The sequence below is a fragment of the Pleuronectes platessa genome, chromosome 11, assembly GCF_947347685.1.
Source record: "Pleuronectes platessa chromosome 11, fPlePla1.1, whole genome shotgun sequence".
In the NCBI taxonomy this organism is placed as follows: Eukaryota; Metazoa; Chordata; class Actinopteri; order Pleuronectiformes; family Pleuronectidae; genus Pleuronectes; species Pleuronectes platessa.
The window spans coordinates 8,062,643-8,074,901 of record NC_070636.1 but is presented as its reverse complement, the minus strand read 5'-3'; the positions used below and the strand labels follow the sequence as shown (position 1 = coordinate 8,074,901).

The following is a 12,259-nucleotide window of genomic DNA, read 5'->3' as shown; positions in this document are numbered from 1 at the left end:
TGATCATTTCATTTAGCATTTATTTGTTTATTCTACAGGGACAATGCTCATTAGTCCCTGGGCATTTTTGAAAAGGAACCTACAATTAAATCACACAAGCGATATTCACAGACACAGGTAGAATGCATAACAGTAAGTCTTAAAACAACATAAGAGACAAAACCTAATACACCAGATTAGTTACGCTCAGAATAAAACAGAGTTTAAACACAGAACAGCGACATGTGACTTCATGGTGACGACAGTGTGAGACGGTACAAGTAGCTTAAGTCGACCCTGAGAGAGGATCTCAGAGGATTTGTTAGTCAGGAGCTGTTGGACTTTGCTGTTACACCATTGATTTTTGATCATGGAAGCAAAGGGAAACACCAAAGGTGTAACCCACAATAAGAAACTGGAAGGTTTGAAAGTATTTCTAAAAGCCTCAGAATGGTTCAATCCCTCTCTGTTTTGAGCTTAAGGCACTTGACTGATCACAGAACTTTGAAATCAATAAGTTGATGCATTAAAAACCTTTTTTAATAGTAATTGTGGAGACAAGTCTTTCAGGTAAAGTCATAGCAACATTATAAACGGTAACATGTGTTAATAAATGTAGGAACATGTTCTGATTCAAACTGACCTAGTTTGGGAAAAAGAAGATTTAAAAATAATAAAAGAAACATTGAATTCACATTTTAACCCCAAATCAAAGTACACAGAATGGTTTTTCAAATTAAAACTAAGATATCTACAAAATTGAGAGGCGAGAAATGGCTTTAAAATACAACCCTCAAATGACACAAATAAGATGATGCTCTTTAAAAATTGCATGTGATACAATATTTATTATGAATTCAACTTTTAAAAGACAAATAAATTATATAACAGATAAATAGAATTTTCTCTGACCTTGGGTTTGCATTCTGTGAACGCTTAAAGACATTAGCTTTAAATTGTTATACTACAACTTAAAGCTTATTAATGAGCCATAAAAAAATGAGATACCCTAATTAGACTATATCAATTCAATGTATAATTGTATTGATTTATTATGAGGTTATAATTATTCCAGTGAAACTCTGAATGACATCACCTTATTTACAATCAGTTCCGGATGTTCCATCTCATGCAGGCCATGGACTCCACCTCCAGAACTGCTCACCCAACCTCCACAGATCATTCATTCATTCCAGGAGCCTGAACCAGGCATTACATCACAAGTCTGTTCCATCTTGAGCTTAAACATGAAAAATATAATTATATAAATATAACTCTTAAATGCCCATCTGAACCATTTTATTTATCTCTATTTTCTTCTAATTGCCCTAAACCAATCTGCCTTCCACTGAATAAAGTTCAATAGTATTGTATTATTTAGGTTGTGTTAAACTTCGGACACAGGCAAGAATTAGAAACACACAAAACGATGACAGAGGTTTGTTTCCTTTTATTGACACATGCATATTAATGTGTGACATTTATTTGACCCTTGCTCCCTTTGAGTTAACCTCTTTGATCCGCCCCGTGCCACATCTCCTTCTCAGCACAAACAAGGCTGAGTTTCCATGTCCACAATTTGGCAGGATGTCTGGTCAGAGGATGGTCAATAAAGCGATTCACACAGCGAAGGCAGTGAGGAGAGGCAAAGCAAAACGTAATCCGGATGATGTTCCTGCAGCCGTCCAGATTCCCAATGAAGCACTGTGTCGTTACGCAGGGTGGAGTTCAAAATGTGAAGAGTCGGTTTGTTCTTTTCTTTATTTTGCAAGCCAAACTTAGGTCAATAAAAGCAGCGTGAATAACAACTTCCTTGTTGATGCCTGCTTCTAAAAAAACAATAAAGCTCTCGCTCAGAATACAGCACCGGCCTGGAGGTGACCACCAGGATGGATTTCATTCTTTCTTTTTAAGTGAACAGTCAATAGTCATGTGACAGCCAGTGTGGCTGTCACATGACTATTGACTGTCTAGTTCAGGTATTTGGACTTTGGTGTTGATTGTATAAAACTATGAAAGTTCAACTGAAGGTAAAGACGTGAAGGAAGTGAGAAAAGCTCACTTTCTTTTAAATGTTTAAAGTAATTAACAATTCAGAACTTGTTTTTTTTCATAAACTCCGATGAGGCACCTGCAACAGAAGCTATACAACATACCAAGTCTTCACAGCACTGTTTATTAACCACCCTGAAAGCTCGTCAATTCATCAGCAGTCATCACAGCAGTAAGTGTCAAACATTTTCTTAAAGATAAAAAGCGAAAATAGCAAAACACAAATTAAACCTTTTATCTATCTTTAAGTTGTGTGGCTTGAATGAGTCTCAATTTAAAGTTCTGTTAGAGGTTCCCCATTAGACTATTTCCTTTCAAATAAAAAAAAGTATCACTTTTATTTCAGTTACACTTACTCTTTCCTGTTCTTCTTGTTAAAAGTCAGCGACTGGTTGTGCCGTTGATGCCGTTTCAAAACCTGCTCACATTCTCACACGTAGACATTTTATTTGAAAGAATTATGTTTAATAGATTCTGGTCAAGTCGGGCCTGGGAGGTCAGATGAGTGAATATTTCTGACTGACCAGGACGTGTGTTGATCAAGAGAGAAGAGTGAGAACCAGCGGACAGTGAAGCCCTCACAGGCCTGACAGAACAGTGCTGAACTGTATTCTGAGCTCTCCCTCTGGTGATGTGTCGTATTTATTTCTTTTTGTCTTTGGGGGCATTGGGTGTGTTGAATTTGAAAAAGATAATGTCCCCGTCCTCCACGACATAGTTCCTGCCCAGTTGTCTGTATTTCCCAGCACTCTGAGAGAGAAAGGGAGTTAATCACATTTAAAGCGCATTCAATTATGCTGTAACAGTGATGATCATCTGTGTCATTTATCATACAAACCTTGGCTGCATTTTCACTGCCCTCCTCTTTGAAGTCGACGAACTTCATCACCTCGGCCATGATGAAGCCTTTCTCAAAGTCAGTGTGGATCTTTCCTGCAGCCTGAGGAGCCTTGGAACCTTTCTGTTGACGCAGGACAGAATCGAAAACCTCAACACACTGTTCCTTCAGTATTTGATCAAACACGCATAAGATATATAGCAGAATATTATTGCAATATTCTGCCTATGAAGATCATGCAACAACTATGATAATGGAGCTCTGTACACTAGCCAAAACGGCCAAAATACACTCAAGAAAGAACAAATATGCAGTTAAAAGAAATTTGGTGCACATATTCTAAAAACAAGGAAGATAAAAGTAATTGAAAATGCTAAAATTCCTTAAAAATCAAAACACTACGAGAATAATTCCACATGTTTTAATTGTAATCTTTATGTTAGTTAACATTTTCTAATCTCAAATGAAGAACATTTTCAAATCCTTTTCTCAGATGTATATCTCTCAGTTATTACCCTTCAGGTCACTTATACACACTATTTAGCGTAAGATTGTTTATAGAATCATTGCTTTAGCAAGTATAAAATCTACACATTTTAAGTGCTAATTATTGTCAACAAGTAGAACTTTAGCCGACATTAATTGATATTTTATGTAAAATCTGCTCATTAATGATAAATAAAAGATTAAGTTAAAGTCTTTAGTCTGGGATGCATCACAAGCTATTCCATGAGAAGTTAAGGTGATAAGAAACTGATGAAGAGGTGTTTTTAGATCGAATCACTCACCCGGACGGTCCATGCTCGCACTTCATCCACCCCCGCTGTGAAGAAGTATTCCAGCTGTAGCGCTGAATAGCCGGTCTTTATTATTTTGGTCAGAACACTAATAAAACATTTAAAAAGAGGAGCCATGAAGAAACAGTTCAAGTAAAAAATGATCTTTACTAATTAATCAATTTGACAGGGACAGAACATTATTAACTACAACTTTGATTATCTATTTATCATTTGAAAAAGTCAGCAGGCATTTCTCTTTAAATTCCTGATTGTAAGACACATCACCTTAGGATGTGGATATTATGGAAGGTATCTCACATCATTGATAGACTCAATATGTAATTGTAAAAGGATTTGAAAAACAAATCAATGAATACTATCAGCCATGTAAAGCATTGCTGAACCTGATAAAATGGATTCCAGCTATATGTCTCACCTCTGCGTCTTCAGCTCCTCACAGTATTTCTTCTTCTCCTCCTCATCCTCTATGTCCAGAAGTTTGGATTCCAGAGCTCCACTGACGGGAATGACCACAGCACCAGGGTCATTAGCATCTACCCACTCCTTGATCTTTGCCAACCTGTGAAAGAAGAAAAAAGTTAAACATCTTAATGCTCAACAGCTAAATGTCTGGACAGATAATGTTCGGGGCATGGACGTACAAAAGCTGAAAGCAAATTAAACCAAACATACCACTTGTTCTTTTTTCTGATGTAATCCTTCTCTGAGAGATTCACCAGGTAGATCATGGGCTTCGATGTCAGAAACAGGTATTTGTTCAACACCTCAATCTGTGTAGAGACATAAAAAACTGAGTTTAAAAACAGTTTTGCATCCCTTTAAAAACAAGCTGAATATAGAGAAACCAACTACAAAAGTCCTGGTATCATGACATCAGTCTAATCATTGTTTTAGCATTTGTCCAAAAGAGCTAAATATAATTTTTTTTAAATATTAAATACGAAATATTACAAGATGCATTAAAGGCAAAAATGCATTTACACTGACCCATACATTGTATAAGTACCAGCACAACACACACAAGTACCTCTTTCTCGTTCCATTCACCGTAAAATCGGACGGCTTTCTTCTCTTCCACCACCCAGTTCTTCACCTTCACCATGATGTCCTGTAGCAACAAGCAGGAGCAGCAGGTGAGGGGACATTACACCACAGACGACAGATGCACAGCAACTTATCTCACCAACACTCCTCACGTACATATTCAGGTTTTAGTTTCTTGTCGCTTCCTCTGATTGCCATTTTCTCCAGTTTGTCGAGAATTGGATCCATCATTTCCTCATCCTTTAGTCGCAGCTCCTCGTGGATGATCTCGATGTCCCTCACCGGGTCAACGTTGCCCTCCACGTGGATAATGTCCTCATCGTCAAACGCACCTATAAAGCACAATCAATAACAGATGAAACAAAATATTAACACATGTTGAAATCCGAGGGCTAAAGGTAATTCCACTCATTAACTAAATCGGCCTTTTCGTTCTGCATGTCTTGTGAAGCCTGGACTATAACTTGCCGCCTAACACCTGTCCAGTCTGCTCAGTTGCTGCCACGCAGCAGCTGCAGCCAGCAGTAGCAGTGACAACTCACGGGTCATGTGGAAAATCCCGTCACAGGCACTGATGTGGGAGAGAAAGGCATTTCCAAGTCCCTGTCCCGCGTGAGCTCCCTTCACCAGACCAGCAATGTCCACAACATTCAGGAAGGCGGGGACCTTACTGCACACACATGAAAAAAAACAGATCATGTAAGAGAGACGCGATGTGGAGATAGTATAATAGTCTTGAAGGTTCGGTGAAAGGGACCTTATTGGCAGAAGTTGTGTATAAAATAATCCTAGTGATGTTTTCACTAGTGTGTGATAATTTCAATTGTACCAGTTGTTGTTTTCTTTACCTTAGAATGAGCCCTTTATGTTTAAATACTTTATATTTACATCGGGAGTGGGTCCTCTCTACAGAGGCTGCCAGGTTTTTGACAGTAGCCTAGATTGGACAAACCTTTTGAGTTTTTATGACAGCTGAAGTCTGCCACAGGTTCACTTTCATTTTTGGAACGGCAGGGTGAGGGGTATTCAGCCGCAACATGAAACTTCAGCTGCAACATGAAACTTCACCACTAGATGTCACTAAAGTCTACACACTGAACCTTTAAGATGCACATTTCCATGCATGTGTGGTGTAAGTGATGTGTTTTTAAAAAGTTGAGTGTGGTTTGGTCCTTGCACACACCTGAGTGGTTTGTGGTACTGGCAGAGGAAATCGTAGCGCTCATCGGGAACAGGTACTCTGCTCTCGTTTGGGTCAATCGTGCAGAATGGGAAGTTCTCTGCAGAAGCTTGGCTTTTGGTCAGCACGTTGAAAAAGGTGGACTTCCTGTAGAGGAGGAAATGAGAACATGATCAGCTGCAGCCCGACGTGTGTTCGGTGTCTCACTGTATCTCCACTGCAGGTGGCATGGACGTACCCAACGTTAGGCAATCCCACGATTCCAATTTTCAAAGATGTGCCAAACCGTCCGATTAATGGAGCCTGCTTCGGGGCTTCTCCCTTTTTTGGGGCCATCTGCAGGAGTCACAAGAATTCGGTTACACCCTGACAGCCACACGGAAATGACACCCCCACCGTCATGTTATTTATCCCAACACCAGTCTGAGCTCTTCAATCAGTAAGTGGCTTCCCTAAAAAACGTGTCCAGTCATATGCTCATTCAAACACACCATGCTAACGCTAGCAAGTGGCTAACTGGTACCAGTTCGAGCTGTTCAGACAGAATATCTCAGCGAACACAGAGTCCAGTGCGTGTTTCTAAATAAATACAAACAACAGAGGGGGGTGTTAATCAGTGTGACCCAGTGGTCATGTGGTACCTTTCAGTCGGTATCGAGCCTGTGGACAACGTGTGGTTCAGGTTTCAGAGCTGAGCGCACACACACGGCCGCTCCACTGGAAAGACGAGCTGGTGGCACAGCGGAAGTGTTTGGACGGTGACGGCTCTCTGATTGGTCGGCCAGTGACCTGGGGAATCACGTCACATCTGCGTTAAAAGTTTTTTATTTTAATATGTTTATAGTTTCATTATTATTATTATTGTGAGTTGTAACATTTGTGAACTTAACGAAACATATATTTTTTTTTACGGGGTTATTTTTTACCACGTGTCTGTTGCTAGGCGTCGACATGTGTAATATAGTAATAGTATTGTGTAATAATAGGTATACATTACGTTATATTTTACAACATTTATTAACCATTTAATACTCATTCAATGGCGGATGTGCACTGTGTTTCATGTATATTCGGTTTCAATTGTATAAATCATTTCTATTATATTTCTGTTTATACTTCTTTGCTCGTATATAGCATGTTTACTTATTTATTACTTTTACCAATGTCTAAGTTATTTAGTAAACCTTTAAGCCAGGCCTGAGCCAGTGGAACTAAATTGAGCATGTATTTGGAAAATAAGGTCTATCTATCTTTCTATCACCTAAATACACAGTATACATGTAGAGTGTATACATGAGAGGATACATAATGCAAAGTACTGAGTGTCATAAATATCTAGTGAATAGACTTAGTATATTTTAATAAATGTGTGTGTGTTACTAATCCGTATCAGAGTATTTGTGACATTTAACGTGGATGAAAACGACAGAAAACCAACTTCCGCTGCAGGATCACATTGTTTCCAGTCTAGTGCGGAGATGTCTGCTGCGCATGCGTTTACGGAGGACACAGGTCCGCCATCTTGTCTGCAGCTTGGTCGCTTTCCTAAGTGAAGCCATTTTAAGTTGATTCAATCCAAATAAATTTGATCTTTTAACATAGTTACTTGGAAACCTAATGAATTATACAGATGAGATAATAATTAAAAAAAGTCTGGAGATTGTGGAAAGAACCAACTCAACTTTAACAAGAAATATAACCAGAGTGGAGGTGAGCGGTCACGTGCGGAAGAGATGAGAGGTTGGTGGAAAAGAGGGGGAGAGAAGAGAGGTGCAAAAATCCATATTTTCTATCTGACTTGTTCGGCCACAGTTCTGCATATGATTACAATCCAGTCTTTCTTGGCACAATGAAAGTTTAATTGCAACCAAAACAGCTTTCACTCAAAGTGCTGCTGGGATACGTACACACAGCATTACAGATACAGTACATAGCAGCTAGCAAAATATAATCTGACCTTAATGAGATTCATAACATGTTTCTATTCCCGGGATATTTCAAAATGAAGTGATGCTGAATACGGGAATTCAGACAAATAATTTTTATTTGTCAAGGAAAAAAAATTTCAAATATTTTGATCGGACTTCATGGTTCATCCCTGGAAGCTCCCCAGCCTCTAAATCCACAGGGCAAAGTGCACATTACAAGTTACTACAATAAATAAACAGAGCAACATAGTTTTTTTTTTAAATATTTACAACCATCCCCAAATAGTACTTACTACTATAAAGAGAGACAATTTGTGTTTAAAACCCATCACTGATCAAACTACTTAAGAAAATCAGCAACATACAAACATTAAATTAAAACCTGTGATTTAATTTACCCCGAATATTCTTTCAATGTGAGAAGGTAAGTCTGTCGACTCGAGCCAATCAATCATAAACAAGCCAAAACTTTGCTTATTTTCTATTTGTTCATTAGCAATATGGATGTCTAAAAACTGACATCAGAAATTTAATAAGAATGAAAAGTCAAAGTATTTGACGCAGATCTGGAGCATCATAATTTTCACTCATGATAAATATTAAAACACATTTTTCATTGTTTCTTCCAACAAGATTAAATCATCACAAGAGCTGTGGTTCTCTCACAGACTGCATTTCAGGACAACTCAATTTCACCTTTAATACAAAAGCAACTCCAGTATTCGATAACATGAATAATCAGGTAGATAAACCACAACAAAAAAAAACATATAAAGAAACAAGCCATCAAATTAAATCTGTCGACTCTTCTCATGCAGCTCAGTAGTGACCTGTGAAGAAAATGACAAAATGGATATGATATATTAAACAAATGTTAGTTCTTGTGGATCCAATAACTTACAATCTGTTTCAATGACAGCTAATGTGTGAAAGTTGAACATCTGAATTTTTATAAGAATTGTAAATAAATCAATGTAATCAAATCGCTGCAGTTGAACGACAGAAACATGGTTTAAACTTACGAGGCGAGTAGGACCGGGATCTGGATCGAGAGCGGTACCCCCTGCTGTAATAAGGAGATGGAGATCTGCGCCTGGAGAGAGACAAATCAAATCCCATCGCTCCACATGCTTAAGATCACTGAACTAATCAATTAGTTTGAATCAGGAGATTCTGAAACCTGAATTTGGCTTTGAGAATTATTTTAAAAAGGCATCTGGCTCACTCAATTTCAGTTAGAATAGGTATTAACAGAAAAAGTCCTATCAGTGGTTAAAATGGGCCACAAAGAACCTACCTGTAGGATCTGTACTCTCTGTCTTCGTAGCGATCATAGTCCCGGTCATACCCTCTATCATAGCCTCTGTCGTAGCCCCTGTCATAGTCCCTGGAGACGCGCCGCGACGAACCACCACTGCTGCTGCTGCCACCTCCACCACCTCCACCTCCACCACTGAAAGACACACAGAATATAGTTTTCTGGCAGCCTGGAAGATACCACGAACAGTAACTTCCAGAAAATATCTCGCCTCTAAAAAATATAAGAAGCTGATGATGTTGGAGAAACACTCACTATGTGGGACGCCCCATGTAGATACCAGGGGTGGGGGTGTGGGCCCGTTTTGTGATGGAGAAGTCCACTCGGATCCTGCGTCCATCGAGCTCCATCCCATTAGCACGCTCCTTCGCCTGGAAAGAAGCCAACAATTAGACTTTTACAATAAAAAAACCTACTTTCTGTGAAATGGGAAGTAAAGAGTCAACACAAATATTAAATGTTGCCCCATCTCGTTCTCCATACCTCATTGGAGTCTTCACGGTTTTCAAAGTAGACGAAGGCAAAGCCTCGCGATCGACGCGACTGCTGGTCGTACACGATGTTGACGTCACTCAAGGGGCCATATTTAGAGAAAACATCCCTCAGGTCCCTCTCGGTGGTGTAGAGGCTCAAACCAAACACACCCAGACAGCTGTTGGGATCTGGGTTGGTCTGTGACAGAGAAGCAAGGAGTGAGAAAATACCGTGGTGTAAAAAGCTGTTCATAAATTCATGTGCATTGTATATGAAATTCAATAAGCTGGAAAATTCACAGAGCGCATTAAAATAGCAAGTGCTCTAATAACGTTGGAGGTGCTAGCTGACAAGATGTGTGGATTTTCCATGATTTAACAGATTTTGGTTCAAGTTAAATGGTTTGCATTTCAAATGTTCAGGCTTTGGATGTGAAATTCAGAAAGACTCACTGTGCACAACAAAAGGGGTTTCACTCATGATTTTCCCAAATAAAGACACTGGACCAGTTCACCTCAGTTCAGGTGCTGTGAAGGTTATCCAATCATAAAGGTCAAATTCACAAACAGAGCACATACGAAAGGCTCTACAGACCCGGTTACCGATGTGTCTGCGTCGGTTTGACATGGGGGATCGGCTATGGCTGCTTCGGTGACGGTGCTCCCCGCTACGAGACCTGCTCCTGGAGCCGCGTCTGCGAGAGCGGGATCGAGAGCGGGAGTGGTGCCTGCGTGAGCTTCGGTGGGACCGGGACCTGGGGAACAGACATGGATGTCACACCTACTTCCAATACACACATACATAACTGAAATGTAGTTTAAGAATCCACTCAGCACAACCAACTGAAGCCCGTCTTACCTAGATTTGGATCTGGATCGTGAACCAGACCTGGACCTGGATCGCCGGGAGCCCTCTTTGGAGCGTGCTGGCGAGTGGCTGGTGGATTTGGCAGAGCCCCGAGGGGATGCACTCCTCGAGCCGGGCCGAGAGTCCTGGAAACACCGAGGTCAGAATCACTCTACCGCCAAGGGTTTGTCAAAATACAGGAATCAGGGGTCAGAAGGTGGTGGCGCTCGCCCTCCACGTGATTACTTCAGAAGGAGTTCACCATATTTTTTATGTTTTTAACAGGTTTTACACAAAATAATGTAATTTGATTATATAAAGATTTACATGTGTACAAATGTTTAAAGTAGAAATTTAATGATTTAGCTTGAAAATGTGATTGAACAAAAATTAAGCCTAAAACATATGTAAGTATGGACCAGTGATGTTTGTGATAAAGAGAGGAAATAAAATGTGCATGCTTTAGAGATGAAATAAAGCAAATTGTTAGGAAGTTACTCATACCCTGGTAAACTTCTGATCTTAACTTCATTACTTCTTTAACTTCATTACTTCAACAACAACCCCTTCATTTCTTCTTTCTTCTCTTTGACATTATGACTTCTTTTTTCCTCCTCTTCCCCCTCTTATCATCTGCCATTACAACACTAGCAGTGGGGACAGATCTCGAGCGCTTCTTGTCAGCATCCAACACATTAGCATGCATCAACACCATCAGCGTCAAACACAACAACTTCGCATCTGAATTCGTCTTCCGCCTTTTTTCTTTCTTCCAACCTCAACCTTAACAAAGAACAAACAAGGGGGATAAGGCATGATGTTGGTTTCTGTGGAAAACCAGAAAGGTACAAAGAAAACGTTTGCAAAAGCACATAGATCAGATGAATACATGTCTGTATGTTAGCTTGACAAAGTCTCAAGAGCTGCAACACAAATCAACTATTTGATCAATTTATTTATTAGAGTAGTTTCTTGCTTTCGTCTCAATTATTTGCTTCATTTCCCCAAATTTTTTCATTTCATTTTCGGTTTTTAAAACATTTGTGAGTTTTAACCTTTTGAGCTAAGACATTTATTGTAAATCCACAATTCGATTAATCGATTAATACAATTTAACCAATGATGAAAAATATTCAATAGCTGCAGCCTTTATGGATTTTAGTGATATTTAACAACCATTCACCAACTCTGTTATATCTGTCAGTAATAGAGAGGTGGGCTACACCTGCAGCTGGGCTTTGTCGGCCTCATGCTTTAGCTGGGCAAACGTTAACACACATTAACGCTACTTGTATTAATCTATATTATCTATATACGCAGTGCTTGCTAGCACATGAAGCTACGAACATTCTCACACAGAAGACATTAAGTGTGTTTCCATCATCAGCCCTGCAGGCACCGCTAAGCTGCCTAAGATAACATCAGATGAACGTCTTCTTTTTTAAAGGGGTTCTTCTCACCTGCTCCCTGAACTCTTTCTCGTTGTCACTCATTTTTTTACGTTGTCTGACAAAAGATGCGTCAAACTCAGCTTTAAAGCAGCTTTAACGACAGATTCTACGTGATAATTACGGATTTAACGCGACATAGACGAGACTGATCGGAGGCGGCTGATGGGCTGCCCGAGCAAAACAGCTGGCGATTTCCTGTGTCGGTTGCACTTTCAGAATAAAAGCGTTTAAGAACACTTACATTTTTCGAAAACGCAAAAATTTTAAGGGAAAAAAAATGTTTTTCTAACATCACATTGGACTTTATAATGTTGCTTTATTCAAACTTTAATACATTCAATCTTTGAAA

General features: G+C 39.5%; 2 protein-coding genes across 2 annotated transcripts; both read right to left on the bottom strand.

The window, feature by feature from the left end:
* Positions 1–1,409: 1,409 nt before the first annotated feature.
* Positions 1,410–6,667, bottom strand: LOC128450541 (obg-like ATPase 1). The gene is made up of 11 exons (XM_053434062.1): positions 6,535–6,667; positions 6,132–6,229; positions 5,897–6,040; positions 5,256–5,383; positions 4,870–5,045; positions 4,697–4,777; positions 4,342–4,439; positions 4,085–4,228; positions 3,658–3,754; positions 2,870–2,992; positions 1,410–2,781 (listed from the first exon to the last, which is right to left on the bottom strand). Exons 2-11 carry the CDS (start codon positions 6,227–6,229, stop codon positions 2,674–2,676), a joined length of 1,197 nt encoding a protein of 398 aa, XP_053290037.1. The 5' UTR covers positions 6,535–6,667; the 3' UTR covers positions 1,410–2,673.
* Positions 6,668–7,736: 1,069 nt separating this feature from the next.
* On the bottom strand, positions 7,737–12,091 carry LOC128450843 (transformer-2 protein homolog beta). The gene is made up of 8 exons (XM_053434570.1): positions 11,920–12,091; positions 10,472–10,605; positions 10,208–10,367; positions 9,623–9,811; positions 9,395–9,510; positions 9,119–9,274; positions 8,844–8,914; positions 7,737–8,651 (listed from the first exon to the last, which is right to left on the bottom strand). Exons 1-8 carry the CDS (start codon positions 11,950–11,952, stop codon positions 8,641–8,643), a joined length of 870 nt encoding a protein of 289 aa, XP_053290545.1. The 5' UTR covers positions 11,953–12,091; the 3' UTR covers positions 7,737–8,640.
* Between the last annotated feature and the right edge of the window lie 168 nt (positions 12,092–12,259).

Bases quoted from the DNA above. Each gene is read 5' to 3' on its own strand.
- LOC128450843 (XM_053434570.1), bottom strand. From the start codon at position 11,952: ATGAGTGACAACGAGAAAGAGTTCAGGGAGCAG. The intron at 9,812-10,207 runs GTCTGTAGAGCC...TCTCTGTCACAG, and splicing joins GCAGACACATCGGTAACCGG to ACCAACCCAGATCCCAACAG. The intron at 9,511-9,622 runs GTATGGAGAACG...GCTTCTTTCCAG, and splicing joins ACCGTGAAGACTCCAATGAG to GCGAAGGAGCGTGCTAATGG.
- LOC128450541 (XM_053434062.1), bottom strand. From the start codon at position 6,229: ATGGCCCCAAAAAAGGGAGAAGCCCCGAAGCAGGCTCCATTAATCGGA. The intron at 4,778-4,869 runs GTACGTGAGGAG...TTGTTGCTACAG, and splicing joins AGAAACTAAAACCTGAATAT to GACATCATGGTGAAGGTGAA. The intron at 2,993-3,657 runs GTGAGTGATTCG...CTGCGTCAACAG, and splicing joins TGCGAGCATGGACCGTCCGG to AAAGGTTCCAAGGCTCCTCA.